Raw genomic sequence first — 18,836 nt, forward strand, 5'->3', positions numbered from 1 at the left:
TTTTTTTAAGCATTGAAAACACGTGCAAACCCGGTACGCAAATTGGCAGGGACATGTCATTGTAGACGAGGTTGGGAAACCGGTTTCATAGGATTTTTTTTTTCGAGCTGTTAGAAAACAATTAAATTGAAGCTAAAAAAAAAAACGTAAGACATTTTAAACTTTATTTTAATGATAGTACAACTCAAGATTGAGAAGAGTTGCACACCCCCTCATAAATGGGGACGGGGTTGTGTGCCGCATGAACCACTATCACCCCAAATAAATTAATATCAAGTATTAAAACACCAGTGTGAAATTGATGACAGAGAGGCTAAGTTTTTTTTCAAATATAGATGAAAGCCGGCAAAAGGGCTGGTTCTTGAGCACCACCTAGTGGCTTTATGTGATCAAGCCTGTCTACACACACAGTATGTGGTGCGTAGTTACGCTTACAGTTTATTTCGTTATTTAATTTTTTTCATTATGGTTTTATGCAATACATTGCTTTTTTCTTAATTTAAAATTTTGGGGGTTCAATCCATGTCAATTGGATATTTTGCACGGACAAATAGCTAAGAGCTAGGTCACTAACACATTAAAAATCATTTTATTTATTAGCCAAGGCAGACTCTCCTTCATTCTTGAGTATAAAAAAATGTCCTCTGCTGCCCCTTAACACCATAAAGCAAAACATCATGCACTCTGCTCCTTGTGATTTTCCCCATGTTGACATTTAAATGATGTCACAATACTGCTTTGGATAGTTTATTTTTTCCTGGTGGTTTGTAGTTTAAAAGTTCTCACTAGATTGCAAATGTGTTTGTGTCTTGCAATTTCAGAGCATTCTTTTGACAATAGCATAAAGAAGATGGAAGTCCCATGATTATGTTCAACTTCAGATGAGGACCCCAGGAGATCTGAGAAAGCTGGGGACCAAAACAGTGCCTAGTTAACAGAAGTAAGTCAATATCAAGACGTTCTCATTTTGCTACAAAAAAGATTTGGACTTTCCACAAGTCTACGTATAGGTCAAGCTCCCACACTAACTTTTTTTGTTCATAAATTAACTGCAAGCAGATAATTTACAATAAACATCAAAATCACATGAGCCTGTGTGGATAATGACAGGGTGGACACTTTTGGCTAATGTTACCATTTGGCGACCTGGCAATATGATTAAGTTGACAAGTTGACTGTGTGTACTGTTTAACAAATATATTACGAATTTCTGAATGTTTGAAAAAAAAAAATACACATCAATTGATATTTCACTACGACATAATAGACTTGTTAAATTTGACAACATCCAACAGCACATAATAAGTATATACATATTTATTCTACAGCCTCCACTGTTTCAGTCTCCATTGAAGAAGGTGTTGATAAATAGGTCACTTAATAAACATGTTCAGGACCACGAGATGTTATAAAGGTCCAGGAGATCCTCCCCTTTGGCTTACCTTTTATAAATGGAAGAAATCCCAACTCAGTCGAACACAATTTTGACTGAGGTCGCATCCCGCCTGCCATTTCGTAACAAGCTTTATTTCACATTGGTGAGTAACAACAGAAGAAAAAAAGCCACATTTTTCAGATTTGTGTAATTTTTTTTCTTGTTGAGATTAATTCAAATATTTTGTGTATATATTTTACCTTTAATTCCATTTTTTCATTGCTCTTAAGTGAGTTTGCAGGTTATTTTCATAGCATTATAATCCACAACTCTTGTATTCATAGTCAAATAAATGCCAGTAATGCTGTATTAGTATATTGCATATTCATTTTTTTTAAATGTCTTTAATTTATTGAGTATCCTAGATAGTTGTATGATAGTTATAGTTATTATATAATATTTTCTACATTTTTTGAAAAGTTGGTAACATAGCAATACTGTACAAGCATATATAAAAGTAGTAGGCTACTTTCTTAATATTGTACTAGTAATCATTGCCAAAATAAGACATCTCTATATTAAAATCTTAGATATTGGATATTAGACTAATGTTGTACATTGTTGCTATCCTGAAAAACACGTCCATTTTTTTAAAATTACATTTTTGGAGTGTCTGCATTCAGTTTCATCCCATAAACGTAAAAATGTAAAAAAACAACAACAAAAAATTCACAAGACAGCAACGATATATGGGAAAATAATTTAAAAATATATATATACAGTATTAGTATATATTATGAATTTATTTATTTAATTCCAGTCGATGTTGCCAAAACAATACGCCCAAAGGCCATTTGATGTTCCAAAGTTATATTTTTAGGAAGGAAAAAAAAAACATATTTCAATGTTTTGGAGAGAAAAGTTGATGACACACGTATTTTTTTATTGTTACTTTAAAAAAAAAGACACTCAGGTAAATTAAAATGTTTTTTAAATTAAAAATAAATCAATACTAAATAAGTATCATCAGACCGGGCATGTATATTTACTGTACATGTTATATTTATATATTTTTTAAATTACGCAATTGCTTAGGCTCGTATTCATTTAATGGCATGCAGAAAAAGAAAACAATTTCAACTTTTTGTGTGTGTGTGTTCCCACAAAATCCCCCCACCGCCCCCACCCACGCGTAAAACCACAATTGATTCCACGTTGCGTCTCTGGAGGCGATCTTGTCGGTGTGATTAGTCCCGCGAGAAAATCCACAGAGGGAACGGGCTGCCCCTAGTGGCTGCACAAGGAACAGTCATTGCCTGCGGCGGCTTGCACCAAACCCTCACCTCTTCTTTAAAAAAAAGAAAAGAAAAAAGAAGAGGCATTTTGGATATCGCATCTTAGTCTTGGTAGTCCACAAATAAAATAAAATAAATCTAAATTACATACAGAATAAAATAAACACTTGTTAAGGGTATATTCGTAAGATGGCAAAGTAGGCCATTAATGTGCCGTCGGCCGTCCTTTTATTCACCTCAAAATGGGCGTATCTTGGAGCAGGGGTCGTCCCCAGTGATGGAGATGTCCCGTAAACAGAGGCCCCGGGTCCCAGAGGAGGCTCCACAAAGTCACAATAACAAGATAACAGCCCGAGGAGAAGAAGGAGCCCTGATGGGTTTAGAACGTGTTTACACTCTGCTAAAGCTGTTTCGCGTTACAGCGGACCCACACTATATCACGGTTCATCATTTGCGCCACAAGTATGAACTAATAACCTTTAAATCCATGTTCAATGGCAGTCAGCACACACCTGCCACCGGTTCTAGTTCTACTAATTAACCCCAAACAGTTCAAATGTTTGGGTGGAATTTTCCAGATACTTTTTTCTTTCTAGCAGAAGCCTGAAGGTTTTGTGCTGCGGAGGGAATTATGAACAGTTCAACCTTGACTAGGGCCCCAATTCCCCTTAGAGAAGAGGTTGGCAACCTTTACTGTCTAAAGAGCCATTTTAGGCCAAATAAATAACAACAAATCTGTCTGGAGCCACAACACATTTAAACATTGTGATGAAGGAAACTGTGTTAGTGTTAGTCTAATGTACTGAGGGCCCAACAGCTAATTAGAGCTGCACCAGAACACAAAATATAAGGAGCATCCAATATAGATCAGGGTTATTATAGTTTTGGAATTTTTCATTTTAGTTAGTTTTTATTTCGTTTTGAGTTTTTTTATTTTATTTAGTTTGTTTGAATTAGTTTTCAAGGTGGTTCTGTTAATTTTTTATTAGTTTTAGTTATTTCATAAATGCTTGGTTTTAGTTAGTTTCAGTATTAGTTTTAGTTCTTTTTTCTTTTTTTATGTGTATTACTTTTGCGCAATATTTAAAAAACACCATGGGAGAAACGTCATCTGAAGGTGCTTTTCTTTTGGCTGTTGCTAGATGACGTCACTTTTGTGTGACACACTTTCAAACGCCCTTTTTTTGTTGTTGCTTTCTTTATTAATTCACACTTCAACATCCAATTCAAACTGAGCACATAAACAGTGCTGTTAAACAAGAACTTTCAAACGTCCTTATTCCGATGTCGGTACCAGATGTGATCGGGCTGCTAGATTGTATCGTGGTCGTCTAAAGATTACGTCACGCTACAGGATTAGTTGGAAATTGTCCGTTTACAGTTGTTCAATAAAGTTATATGTAAAAAATGAAACAAATTAATAAAGATCTCATTGAAATAACAAAATGTATGGACTAAAATTGTAAAAATGCGAATAAGTCTAAGAATATAAAATCAGGATACTTAAAGATTGAAAAAAATATATAAAATAAATTGAAGCGCCTTCGCGCTTGCCGTCACTACTGCGGCGCTAACAAAATGCGCGATTCACTTCGGTTTGGTTTCTTTTTTAGCTGTTTACAAATCCCAGTGCATCACAGAAACAGTCTTAATGATAATAGAAACAATTAACATTCTAAACTGACAATATTTATCACATCTCAGGCAATTGATTTGTGTATTTTTCATTTATTCAATCTATTTTATTATTTATTCTATATATCTTGCGTTTATATTCTTAGGTTTATTTACGTTTTTAAAATTTCAGTCCGTACATTTTGTTGTTTAAATTACATTTTTAATATTTTCTTTCCATTGTTTGACGTCAAATGGATCATTTCTGGCCAATCATGTAGTGTAGCGTGTTCGTTAGGCGACCCAATTTGATCTGGCAGCCCGTTCACATCTGTTACTGACACCGGTTAATATAAAAAATAAATCTACTTAAAATCACATTTAAAATCATCCCCAAAGGCTCATGCATTAAATTAATTACCAAAGACTTAAACAAAGGACATTTTTGCTATAATTATAGCTGGTTCGAGTTTTGTAAACATAAAATGTAGTTTCAGTTAGTTTTCGTTTTTTAAAAAGCATTTTCGTTTTTATTTTATTTCGTTAACGAAATAGTTTTTTGAATTTTAGTTTTAGGTTGTTTTTTTAAAAAAGTTTTAGTTAACTAAAAATGACCTTGGTCGAAATTCATGTTGTTTTCATAGAGTTTTAGACCTTTGTCAAATGTCTTACATTTTTCACTATTTTTTTAGACATATGGTAATTAATTTTTATTTTTTTTGTGGGGGTGCTTTTTTTGCTTTAAATTATATATATATATATATATATATATATATATATATATGCAATTTTGTGGGCATTTTATAATAATTTTCAGGATTCTTTCTTTTTGGACATTTTGTGGTTACTTTTTGAACATTTTATTTTCTACTTTTTCTTAAATAAATGTTTTGCTTTTTTCCCCCTAAATTTTGTAGACATTTTATGGTTACTTTTTGAACGTTTTTATTCCTGCCTTTTGTTAAATCAATTTTATGACTTTATTTTGGCAATTTTGTGGACATTTTATGGTAGTTTGGGGGATTTTTTTCATTTCATTTACCTTTTGTCTCTTTTTCTGACAACTTAAAAATTTGGATCACTAATTCATTTAAAGGAAATGTTATCTAAAAATTAAGATAAATATGTAAAATAATAATAATAATTTCTATTACGTGTGTTTAGAGCTACACAAGGAGCCACAGGAGAGGGACTAAAGAACCACATCTGGCTGCAGAGCCGCAGGTTGCAGACCCTGCCTTAGAGCAAATGAAGGGAATTATGAACAGTTAAACATAACAGCTTTTAACATAACAGGCTTTGTGCTTACAGTGACTGGCATTTGTATCCATCCATCCATCCATTATCTACCGCTTAATCCGGGGTCGGGTTGCAGGGGCAGCAGATTTAGCAGGATAGCCCAGACTTCCCTCTCCCCAGCCACTTCAACCAGCCGAGAGACATAATCTCTCCAGCGTGTCCTGGGTCGTCCCCGGGGCCTCCCGCCGGTGGGACATGCCCGGAACACCTCTCCAGGAAGGTGTCCAGGAGGCATCCGAACCAGATGCCCGAGCCACCTCAACTGGCTCCTCGCAACGCAGAGGAGCAGCGGCTCGACTATGAGTCCATCCCAGATGACCGAGATTCTCACCTTATCTCTAAGGCAGAGCCCGGATACCCTGCGGAGGAAACTCATTTCGGCCGGTTGTATCCGGGATCTTGTTCTTTTGGTCACGACCCACAGCTCGTGACCATAGGTGAGGGTAGGAACGTAGACGACCAGTAAATTGAGAGCTTTGCCTTTCGACTCCTTCTTCACTACAACGGACCGATGCAGAGTCCGCATCACTGCAGACGCTGTGCCGATCCACCTGTCGATCTCCCACTCCATCCTGCCCTCACTCGTGAACAAGACTTCAAGATACTTGAACTCCTCCACTTGGGGCAAGATCTCATCCCCGACCCAAAGAGGGCACTCCACCCTTTTCCAACTGAGGACCATGGTCTCGGATTTGGAGGTGCTGATCTTTATCCCAACCGCTTCACACTCGGCTGTAAATCGCCCCAGTGAGAGTTGGAGATCACAGCTTGAAGAAGCCAACAGAACCACATCATCCGCAAAAAGCAGAGATGCGATGTTGAGGACACCAAACCGGAACCCTTCAACACCTCAGCTGCGCCTCGAAATTCTGCCGCTAAAAGTTATGAATAGAATCTTTGACAAAGAGCAACCTTGGCAGAGTCCAACCCTCACTGAAAAATAATACGACTTACTGCCGGCAATGTAGCCCAAACTCTGCTTGGTACACCGTACTCCTAAAGCAACCCCCACAGGACTCCCCGAGGGACACGTTCCAACGCCTTCTCCAAGTCCACAAAGCACATGTGGACTGGTTGGGCAAACTCCCATGAGCCCTCGAGGATCCTGCCGAGGGTGTAGAGCTGATCCACTGTTCCACGGTCGGGACAAAAACCACACTGCTCCTCCTGAATCCGAGATTCAACTTCCAGATGGACCCTCTTCTCCAGCACCCCTGAGTAGACCTTACCAGGGAGGCTGAGGAGTGTGATCCCTCTATAGTCCCCCTTCTTAAAAAGGGGGACCACCACCTAATCCAGAGACACTGTCCCCAATTACCACGCGATATTGTAGAGGCCACTCCAGCCTCCAGACAGAGCCTTGAAGAACTCTAGGCGGATATCATCCATTCCCGGGGCCTTGCCACTGAGGAACTTTCCAACAACCTCAGTAACTTCGACCCCAGAGATAGGAGATGCCACCTCAGAGTCCCCGGACTCAGTTTCTTCAAAGGAAGGCATGTCGGTGGGATTGAGGAGGTCTATTCCCGAAATATTCTCCCAACCGACTCACGACGTCCCGAGTCGAGGTCAGCAGCACCCCATCTCCACTTTACACAGTTTTAATGGTGCTCTGTTTTCCTCTCCCGAGATGCCAGATGGTTGACCAGAATTTCCTCTAAGTTGTCCGGAAGTCGTTTTTCATGGTCTCACCGAACTCCTCCCATGTCCTCAGCGACCGCTGAAGCTGCATTCCGCTTGGCCAGCCGGTACCTGTCAGCTGCTTCTAGAGTCCCACAGGCAAAAAAGCCCCTATCAAACTCCTTCTTTAGTTTGATGGCATCACTTACCGCTTGTGTCCACCAGCGGGTTCGAGGATTGCCACCATGACAGGCACCGACCACCCTTACGGCCACAGCTCCAATAAGCTGCCTCAACAATGGAGGCGTGGAACATGGTCCACTCGGACTCAATGTCCCCTGCCTCCCTCTGGACAAAATAAAAGTTCTGCCAGAGGTGGGTGTTGAAACCAGACGTTCCCAGCTGACCCTCACAATACATTTGGGTCTGCCAGGTCGGACCGGAATCTTCCCCCACCATCGGAGCCAACACACCACCAAGTGGTGATCAGTTAACAATACAGGCCCGGCCACCAGATGCTCGCCTTCGAGGCTCGCCTCCAGGCCTGGCTCCAGAGGGGGGGACCCGGTGACTCACGCCTGGGCAAGGGAAAACTAAGTCAATTTATTTTTCTCATCATAAGGGACGTTTTGAGCCATGTTTTGGTATTTGTAATTATTCATTATTCCCTATGTCTTGACTAAGGCAAGACAAAGACTAAGACAAGGTGCAAGGAATTATGAACAGCTCAGAAATAGCATCATGTTTAGACTTCTGCTAGAAAGCACAAAAATGTCGGGAAAAGTCTACTTAAGAGCATCTGAACTTTATTTGGACTGAATCAGGGGCATTTCAGGGTTGCAGGGTTTGGATATTGGTTGTGTAGAAGTTTTTAAATCCCCTGTACTTTTTCCCCATCAGAGTCCACCTCCATGGCCGCCAACGCATCCTGGCCGACGCCGGTGAACTGGACAGCTCGGGACAACGTGACGGCCAAACCCTTCAGCGTGTTTGACGGCTGCGACTCCCAAGTGGAAGGCATCCTGTTTGACCTGACGCTGCAGTGCATCAATGTGGTGGTGGGCATTCCTGCCAACTTGCTGGTTATTGCCGTGCTGGTGCACAACCGCAAAGAGCCAACCACCTCCGACATCTACCTGGGCTCCCTGGCCTTCATGGACGCCTACTTCGGCTCCATGACGCCCGTCAGCTTCCTCAACCTTTACCACTGGCAGAGCAAGGAGGTGTGGTCCGCCCTCAAGTTCTCCTACGGGGTGAAGGACACCAGCGGGCCTCTCTTCCTCTCCTGCATCTGCCTGGACCGCTTCATGGCCGTGGTCTTCCCGCTGGCGTTCGGCCGGCTCCGGCACGTCAAGTACCGGCTGGGTCTGTCGGCGCTGGTCTTCGGTCTCACCTTCGCCTACTCGGCCGCCAAGGTGGTAGGCGGCCTGCCCGACTTCGAGAAGGTGTTCACCGGCGAGATCCTGGCCACGTTCACCTGGATGGTGGTGTGCAACGCCAGCATCTTGTGGGCTCTGAAGAAGTCGGGCGGCGTGGGCAAGGACGACATGCGGCCCATGAAGAGGAAGGCCTTCAAAATCGTGCTGTCCATCCTTTGCATCATCGTGGTCAACTACCTGCCGCCCGTGGCCCTCTTCCCTTTCGAGGACTACTACTCGCCCGACATCTTCCGCTGCTACGTGCAGCCCGTCGGATTCGCCTTCCTCAACATCAGCAGCACCATCCAGCCTCTGGTCTACCTGTCCCGCCTGGACAAGGTCCCGTTCCTGCCGGAAGCCTGCGTCCGCAAGTGGTGCCCCTGTGTCGCACAGGAGAAAGATAAAACGACGCCGAGGCAGACCACATCTAACTAAGGACAACGCTTTTAAATCGGGCCTGCAGTTTTGCCCTTTGTAGTCAGTTATGCAGTGGATATAAAAAGTCTACACACCCCTGATCAAATGGCAGATGTTGTGATAGAAAAATCAATGTGGCCAAGATCAAACTTTTTTCACCACGAAGGTGATTTATGACCTGAAACCAGTCCATTTAAACTCAAAGCCGTTCTAACAGGTGAACACTGGCTGGTGTTTGAAACAGTTCACAATTCCCGCAACCCTGAAAACGTAATTTTTTATTGGATTCAAAATTTTTGCAAAACACGATTGTAATTGAAAATGTTTGCGCTTCATTATCAGGGCTCTTTTTCTTCAACTGCAACTTCTGTCTCAGTCAAGGGTGAAGAAATTATGAACGGTTCTAAATAGCAGCTAGGATTAGCACAAAAGTTTTTTCAGGGAAATCCGAGTCGAACGGATGAACTTTATTTAGGGTTAACCAGAGGCTCCCATTTGACATCACTTACACATTTATTTTTACTTACCTTCTTAATTTTTTTCTTCTTAAGTTGAGTTGTACACGCGAGTCAAATTATTATTTTTTAAAATATCACAATAACTTGACATTTGACCAAGGGTGTGTAGACTTTTTTTTATATCCACTGTATTTGTACTTCACTTATTTATTTTTCTGACAGTTTTTTACTATTACTCCCAAAGTTTAAAAAGGTCAAGTTCAAGATAAATTCAAATATTTTTTTATTATTTTCTTTTTTTAAATCGTGAGCAGGTCCTAGAACTGTTTGTGGCGAGTTGTGTTGTCTTTTGCCAACCACAAATGCCAGACAACAAGCCCCCATTTGTGTCAGAAACCATCCAACCTCACAAAGTGCTTTTTAAAGGGGACATATTGGGGGAAACAATAAAATCGTTGGCTATCTGATTCTTTCTGAAAATGTATATTTGATAAATTAGGGTGTGGTGGCGTTGTGCTAGGTAAGTAGAGCATCATTAAGTTTTGTGTATAATGCGTTCTTTAATTCTTGACACTTGGGGTATTTTGACGTAAACAGACAAGTTAATCAGACACCTTCAGCTGTGCAAAAATGCTCCATTTATTTCAAATGTGTGATTTTGCTTGTTTACTTGTACCATAATGACTGTAAGATACACCAAAGCAAGCAGCCTCCCTTTTGGAAATAGTCATTTGACGTGGCGCCCTCATGTGTACAAAAGCCATAATGCACAATTTGTCTTGTGCTGATTTACAATAACCAAACCACCGTCATGCATTATATATAAAGAACACTATTTGTATATGAGCTAGGAATTATGTGCATTTTTTTTAAAGGTGCAAAAATAGTGCAGGCCTGTTTAGTCTCTTCCAGACATGAACAGCAAACTTATTTTTTAGAAGTTCAATGCAAGACGTAATACAGTGGAACATCTTTGCTAAGAATTTTTTTTTTTTCATGAGCCCCCTTTTCCCCTTAGGAGATGATATAAATTGAATAAATCAACTTTTAAAGAGTCAATCTGTCAACATAATTACTAAATGTAACTAAATGTTTTGGGTAACATGTACCACCATGACAACGAAGCACTCTAAAGCTGCTGTGCCAGCTGTCACGTTGGACTTTTTTTTATTTTATTGGCCCTCCTTTTCTACTCAGTAATGTGTGTCACTCATGGGCAACAATGAGGCACTCTAAAGCAGCCAGGGCAAACGCATTTTCAGGGTGTACACTGTAAAAAAAAAAAGAAGTAATATTTACTTGAAAAAACTTAGTAAAGTTTTTTTCACTCAGAAATTCAAAGTTTTACAAGAAGAGTTTTTAGTACATTTTACCAGTTTATTCAAAAAGAAAAAAAAAGTAACTCAACCGTTGAGGTTGGTAGATGGCTACTCTACCACCTGAGCAATGCCAATCTTGCTGTTTGCCACTATACTGCACATGGTGAGTCCAAAATGAGGCCAAAAAGGGTCTCTTGGAGGTACAAGGATTCCGCCTGAGACCATCAATAGACTAAAACAGCAGGAATGGCATGACTCAGGTAGTCTCACAACCTGAAGGTTGTGGGTTCGTTCCTCAACCCTTGAGTAGCATTTTATATATATATATATATATATATATATATATATATATATATATATATATATATATATATATATATATATATATATATATATATATAAATTGTAATGTCCTCAAAACTCTCCTTGTAAAATTTACTTGGAACTTCTGAGTGAAAAAACTTTAGAAAAAAATATTCAAGTAAATATTACTCTTTTTTTTTACAGTGTAGCTAGCTATAAACTGCGTGATAGATGACTTGCCCGAATCAAAATGGCGAATTCAATAGCGGCTCCGTGAGACTTTCCATTGGAGTTGCTATTGCCTCAACAGCGTGACAAGCACTTTCTCCGAAAGGATTCTCAACGGATGGCCGCTCTGCGTGTAAAAGTAAGGAAGCAGCGTTTCGCCAAAGGTGTGCTCGTACGCGTAAATTAGCGAGTCCATGTCATCGTCCCAAAACTTGACGGTGCCTTTGTCGTAATCCACGTGCACTTTGATCCGCTCCGGCATCCTCCACGGCGCCAGCGCCCTCGGGGGGGAGGTCATGGCCTTGACTTCCCCGTCCCTGAAGCACAGAGTCCAGAATCCGTTCTCGGGCCGGGCGTTGACCTCAGCGTTCCTGGGGATGGACGAGGAGGCCACGCCCAGGAGCCAGTCGTGGTTGTTTTCCGTCTGCACCACCCAGCGGTGGCACCCGGAGCCCAGCGCGGCGGCGCCCACCACTTCGGCGCTCACGTGGAAGCGCTCCGGGTTGTCGGGGCAATACGTCATCTGGTCTTCATAGTGGCAGGAAGTCAGGTCGTCGGACAGGATGAGGCAAGGGTGCGCTGTGTTTGGGTCCAAGGTCACCGGGGCTGAAAGGGAGGAAATAAGATGTAAGTCTCTTTCAAAACACACACAAATTCCTATTCCATGCCGTCACACGTGCACTCACTACACACATGCTGACACACTTACTATAATCAATATGTTCCAGCATTTTCTCCCACACTCTATACTTGAGGTTGGAGATGTGGTTGCTCACGTCGATGAGGATGCCACACATGTTGTCAGAGCCCAAGGTTGTGTTTCTGTTATCACGACCACACACACACGCACACGCACACACTCTGCTCCAGTGACCATATAATTCCGTTGGCCATTCCAAATGTTTGCGTACCTGTCCTCGTGATCTTTAAATTTCTGTGGAAAGAAAAGAGAAGAAATGTCAAAAAATAATAAAATAATTTTCATTAAAGTAAAAACTGTTATATATATATATATATATGTAATAGAATTGATATTAATTTAATGACAATTAGCTTACATTTACTGCATTTTATTTGTTGAATGCCAAGTTTACTTTTACGTTAAATAGCATTTTATCGGTTTAAGAGAATTAGTATGTAGTAATTTAGTAATGTAGAATTTTTTTTTTTTATTTAAAAAGTGTATATAATGGAACCTTTTAATTCATTTCATGATTTTTAAAACTGACAGTATGTATTTTTTGTTTAGTTAATGGCATTAATACATGTTTACATATTTATAGTCATATCCTCATGTTTATTTTTGTTGTCATTTCTATTCATTTACTTTGTTTGATAATTAATGACTTTATTTACTTAATTATTTTTTAACAGAATTTGTATTTATTACCAGTTGCATTTATTCAATAGCATGTTTTGTATTATTATTATTATTAATATTTAAATTATTAATCACTGAATGAATATTTGTTTGACTTATTTAATGGCTTTTTTAGTTTTATTTTGTGACATTTGTATTTATTTTTGAATTTCCTCTTTTGTGAAATGCAATTTGATCTGCAATGTTCATATGTGTAGTTTTTGGCACGCAATACAATAGAGTGAACGCTCGCCACTCAGCACCCACAGACCTTCAACAAGACCATGTCGTCTTCCTCCAGCAGCTGGCGCATGGCGTTGACGCTCTCTGTCAGGGATAGCACCTCGGCCGCCATCTCCTTCATTTTGTCGTTCATGACCGCCATCTTCTCCTCTTCCTCCCGCTTGACCGCCGCCAGCCGGGCCTCCTCCTCTCGACCCAGCATTTGACGGAGCTGATCGAACTGACCCCGGATTAGACGTTGCGTCTCCACCGCCTGATCCTAAAGGGGAGAGCCGTCAGTCAGTTGGTCTGTCATCCAATTTGAGCAATGATTCGCAATCAGGTCAAGTAATACCTCTCTCTACTGTCAAACAGAAGACAAGTGTAGAAAAGAACAGAAAAGAAAATATTTTTTTAAATGATAAGAAAAGATAATGATTAACTTTATTATTTCCACAATGGAAAAGAAGAAGTTCTCTCTCAGCATATCCCCCTTTTGTGGTCAAGGATACCAAACCTCATTTTTAAGGTTTCCCTCTCTCCCAATGTGAAAAAGATTGGCGACAAAAAAAGAGCAATACAAATGAATGACATGTGTGTGACGTGTGCCATTAGCTTAATGCTAGCATACAATGCAAAATGCCATTGATGGGCTAAAGAATAATCTATAATACAACCCTTTAAACAATTGGTATTTGAATATAAACGGTGCATCAACATATCCTTTATCCTCTGAGAAACGACTAATATCACTGCAGTTTTTGGGTCTATTGCAGTAGTTGTAAAAGTCATCTCCGTTTGTATCTTCATACTGACCCCGATAGCCAAGTAACATCCATCAAATTACTTAATAACCGACATTAACTAAGTGGTGCAATATATATATATAGGAGTGTGTGTGTATTATTTAATTTAATTATCTCTCTCTATTCTGTTGTTTTTCTCACTGTAAACTACTGCTGCACTTCTTATTTAATTTTGATTTTATCTCTTTCTATTCTGTTGTTTTTTCCTTACGGTAAACTGCAGCTGGACGGAGTCCAGGAAATAAAAGTATATCGTATCGTATCGTAACAACAACAGAGCCTCTGAATTTATTGTCATGCACAAAGGTTTACGTTTATGAGGTAAAATATCATATAATGCAATTTTTCTTTTGTTCTATTTTAAGTCTATTCTTTTGATTTTGTGTCATTCCTTTTGGTTGCACTGCTTCCCATTCGTGTTTTTTTTGTTTTGTTTGTTTTTGTCCAATCACATTTCAACCTGTGTGTGTTGCCATGTCAGTCTAATCTGCCCGGGGCCTTCAATATCAGTTGTGCTGGCCTATTTAACTTCAGCGATTTTCTTTCTTTCTTTCTTTCTTTCTTTCTTTCTTTCTTTCTTTCTTTCTTTCTTTCCTGTCCGTCTGTCCGTCCATCCATCCATGAACGGGAGTGACTCACTTTGATGTGTTTGAACATGTCGCCGGAGGACTTGTGGATGGTCTGCAACTTGTCCAGTTTGTCTTGCAGGCTCTTGAGGGACTCGTTTAGTTTGTCCTGAAAAGAGAAAGAGATGAACGAGTATACAGTGTTACAGTTTTTCTCCATAGTTTTGGCACATTTCTTGAAATTGAGATGACATTTTCAAAACTGCAAGCTCATTTGGCCAAACAGACTTACATTTGTGCACAACCTATCATCAGTTCATTATCAAAAGGACATATCTATCCCAAAACCGCTTAAACATGCTTCACTCCAAGTTCCTTTCCCAAACAAAGAGTCGGTACAGTCACATTTATAAGATCCTTATCAATTGCTTTGGCTCATTTGCGTTCACTTAGTGCTTTTGCCAAAAAGAACTCGGATGATTTTACACAACTCTTTGGATCATCTGCAAAAACTCATATCTCTCCCAAAACAGCTCACCTATGTGTCAAAATCAAATTTCTATGTCATACAAGTAGTCAGTGCCCCCAAAATGCATCGTCCCTTTGGCATTCTGTGAGCACCACAAGTCAAAATCATTAGATGTTTTCTCACAACAGCTAACAAAATACAGTTATTTATAAAACTGAGGGGGAAAAGGGGATTTTACAAGAGCAGTATTCAAAGTTTACGGTTTGACATACAGTCAAGGAAATTGCAACCGTTTTTATTCACACAAAGTTACTTACACATTAGAGTGCAACAAAAGATAGTGTAAGACAAATTCTGTATATTTATGAAAAACGAAAAAACTAATAACTAAAATCATATCTCGCACACAGCGTAAATGAAGAACCAACTACTAAAACCCTTATACTTTCACTAGCCTTCCCGACTTATTTTGACAATTGAACAGATGATTTTGCACATTATGACTTACACACTGAAATCCTGCTGACATGTTTAGGAGAGGACAGCCATTAGACTGAAAAACAACTAATTCAGTTCGATCAGCAAAATCACAAGAATGTGCTAAATGTGGGCAGATTGTGCTAAGTGTAGGCTAAATGTACACAACCATTTGCACAGATCCACTTGGGCAATTGGGACATGTTCTAAGACATTGGCAATTTGATGGAAGCAATGAGAAATGCCATTCACTTGAGACCACTTGTAAGTTAGTTTAGAGATTTGCCCATGGTATTCTGAAAATGTCATTTCAGTTTCAAGAAATGTGCCAAACCTGTGGAGAAAAACTAATGTTTGAACTGGTTTGAATTCTTCACAGCTGCGCGTGTAAAAATGGACAGACTTGAAGAGCAGCATTCTACATGGAAGTGTTTGCCTGCTTGCTGTAGGTTACAAAACAAGGAGAAGAGAAGCAGAATTTTTGATTAGCTGACGAAGAATTATAATTTTTTTGGGCCATTGGTTTCTTCATTCTTGTCAGATGCACAATGACAAATGGGGGAAATATTTTTTCCCATTTGTTTTCTACAGACATTTTATTTGTTTAATATTCTATTCTGTTCTATTCTCAATATTCTATTCTTTTTTAGACTTTTCATTTATTTAATCAGTTATTTAGTTAATAGCCTTTTTACATTATAGATTTGTCTACAATATATTTAATGGAAATTTATAGCTATTGAACGAATTTTTATTTGTGAATTATTGACTTTTATTTGAGGACATTTTATTTCTTCAATGACATTTTAATTATTTGTGTTTTCCTTATTTAAATTAATTTTATTCATTTATTTGATGGAATTGTAACCATTTGATTGAAAATGTATTTATTGTATTCTTTGTTGTGTTTTTTTAATTAAATTTTCATTTAATTGCATTTTTATTAAAAGTCATTGTTATTTATTTACGTAATATAATATCATGAATGCTTTCTTTTGAATGCAATTTATATTTATTTAGCTAGTTCAGGTTATTTCGTCAAAAATGAATCAAAACTAGTATGGTCTTGTCCTCTTAAATCATTTACTGTGTAGTATATGATGTGATTTTATGCATGTTGCCATGTTACTATGTTATACAGGGGTTATAAAAAGTCTACACACCCCGGTTCAAATGCCAGATCCTGTGACATAAAAACAGGCAAGCTAAATTATTTCAAAACATTCTCCAACATTAATGTGCCCTATAACATGTCAATTGAAAAAAAAAATGGAAATATTATGAGAGGGGAAGTAAAAATCAGCAACTAAGATCTATTTGCACAAGTGTACACACCCTCTTATAAATAGTACGTGCCTGTTTTCAGAATGAACCAATCACATTCAAACACGTTAATAGGAGTCAGCATACAATCGTCTCCATCCTGATCAACCCCAAATGTGTCTCTCTTTTTTTTTTTTAAATCAGAAGACTGAAGTTTTAATGATGTAACACCGACTGCTATTTTGCTATGGTCAAAAAGGTCAACCTTAGTTTCATTGAACCACAACCAAATTTCCATTACGCATGTGAGAAAATGTTTGAACTTTTAATATCACCAAAATCTGATATTCGGGGGGGTGTAGACTTTTTCTATTTACCGGTTGTATGCATGTTCCACATATAATTATTAACTTCCTCTTTCTTGAGATTGTACAAACATGTTGTTCCTGAATCTTTTGGCTTGTTTTTCATTCCTCCTCCTCTAACAGTAAAACCCTGGCGGAGGTTGGCAACTTGTCACCCTGCAGAAGTCCTACCTTGCAGTCCGTCGCCGCCTCCTCGACAGGTGAGCACTGGTGGTCCTTGTGCGCCTTGGAGCACTGGCACACCACGCAGATGGGCACCTTGTCCTCCAGGCAAAAGAGCTTATACTTCTCCCTGTGCAGGGGACACATCAGCCTCTCCTCCACCGCTTCCATGTCCCTGCGGTAGACCGCGTTTTCACAGATGTTCTTCAGGGCCAGGTTGGGGAAGTGGTTGGACTTGGAGCTCTTCTTCCGACACACGGGACACTCGCGGAGGCGCGCGTTCCAGCACTGCTCCTGACATCTCCTGCAGAAGCTGTGGCTGCACGACAGCACCACCGGGTCGGAGAAGATTTCATGGCAGATGGGACACGTGAGGTCCTCTTCCGGAAGCGACATGGTCCAACAAGCGCGGCTTTAAAAAGATCTCCGAGATTCCCACATCATTCCCCAGATTAGTTATCGTGAGAATTGGCTAAAAAGTTGTTTCCTGCTAAGCTGCAAAGAGGCTTGTGTGTGTGCCGCTGAGGGACAGAGTCAGAAAACAATACAAAAATGTGACTTTGCTGAGAAGCAGGAAGTTGAGCGTCATTGGCCGATTGCTGGTTGGTTACTTTGCACGACGGAGGAATGCAATCATGCAGGATGTCGACGCTTTCAGGCCTCGCTTTGTTGCTGTTAGCAGAGCCGACACGCCACATTAGAGCAATTAGTCACCCATATTAATTCATTAAACAGTCAAAACAAAACTTTGGTTGCTAAGTGAGCCACTGAGAACTAGAATAACCTGATTTTTTTTAAATAAGTGCAGAAATAAATTAAATGCTTTGAGTGCAAAAAAAAGCGTAATGTCAGAGAACTCTGATCAAAATCTATGTTAGGGTTGTCCAACTCGCAGTCAAGAGATGAGTAAGATCTTTCTCCACTGAAGGGGTTAATTGGGGCTAGAAGCAGGTTCTTGAATGACCGTCACTCCATTAGCTCCGTTACGCATACGTCCATTAGCAAGCTTCGTGATGCTTCCGTCTGTTCCCTCGTTTTCAGGATATTGACCAAATAAATGTGTTCAAGAAATTTTCCATTTCAGCCTCTTTTACGTCCGTTTGGATCTTTCTTTTCTGTCTGGAAATTGGGAAGAGTGAAACGGAGGTTTACACGCGTACCCTTCCGTCTTCTCGAGCTTTGCAATTTGCAAGTTTTTTTTTTTTGCCTATAAACTCCATTAGGACAGTTAAAAATGGCACCAAGTGCTCCTGTCGTTTTGTCACTTAAGGCTGAAAGCCGTTTAAACAAGGCTTGCAGGCTTTAAGGTGTGCAGTTACGCAAACACTTTCAGCAATCCAATCGTCGCCATTCAATTGATGGCTATTTTGGTAGCCACGTTGTGTTTTTTACTTTATTTTTACGCATGTGCAAACGTAATGCGCACCGGATATGTATGTAGTTTTGTGTTGTCGTATAATGTTCCAAGGTTCCAAGGTTTTTGCTACGCACCCCCCCCCAAAAAAAAATAAATAAATAAATAAATGAATAAAGCGGCTGTATGAAAACAGGGACAAAATTTAGATTTAAAAAATTGTTGAAAACCGTATCGAATGAAAAACAGAAATAAAAAGTATGCATTTTAGTTCCCATGGCAACCGGGGAAGAGCCAGAGCCTTGCGACTAGGAATGGCTTCTGGTTGTGGAAGCAATCGAGCAACCATAAAGACAATAAAAGATGTTTAAGAACTTGTGGAGGCAGCTTTTGTACACTATACTGTGCCTATGTGGCACATGGACACATAGAGGGAGCAAAAAATA

General features: G+C 39.7%; 2 protein-coding genes across 2 annotated transcripts; one reads left to right on the plus strand and one right to left on the minus strand.

Moving 5' to 3' along the window:
• The first annotated feature begins 242 nt into the window (after positions 1–242).
• LOC144043471 (G-protein coupled receptor 183) lies at positions 243–10,342 on the plus strand. Its single transcript, XM_077557138.1, has 2 exons — positions 243–940; positions 8,104–10,342. Exon 2 carries the CDS (start codon positions 8,115–8,117, stop codon positions 9,054–9,056), a length of 942 nt encoding a protein of 313 aa, XP_077413264.1. The 5' UTR covers positions 243–940; positions 8,104–8,114; the 3' UTR covers positions 9,057–10,342.
• Positions 10,343–11,185: 843 nt separating this feature from the next.
• Positions 11,186–17,563, minus strand: LOC144043468 (E3 ubiquitin-protein ligase TRIM35). Its single transcript, XM_077557129.1, has 6 exons — positions 17,046–17,563; positions 14,374–14,469; positions 12,978–13,208; positions 12,258–12,280; positions 12,056–12,168; positions 11,186–11,952 (listed from the first exon to the last, which is right to left on the minus strand). Exons 1-6 carry the CDS (start codon positions 17,430–17,432, stop codon positions 11,414–11,416), a joined length of 1,389 nt encoding a protein of 462 aa, XP_077413255.1. The 5' UTR covers positions 17,433–17,563; the 3' UTR covers positions 11,186–11,413.
• Positions 17,564–18,836: the final 1,273 nt, after the last annotated feature.

Source organism: Vanacampus margaritifer, chromosome 2, assembly GCF_051991255.1.
Source record: "Vanacampus margaritifer isolate UIUO_Vmar chromosome 2, RoL_Vmar_1.0, whole genome shotgun sequence".
In the NCBI taxonomy this organism is placed as follows: Eukaryota; Metazoa; Chordata; class Actinopteri; order Syngnathiformes; family Syngnathidae; genus Vanacampus; species Vanacampus margaritifer.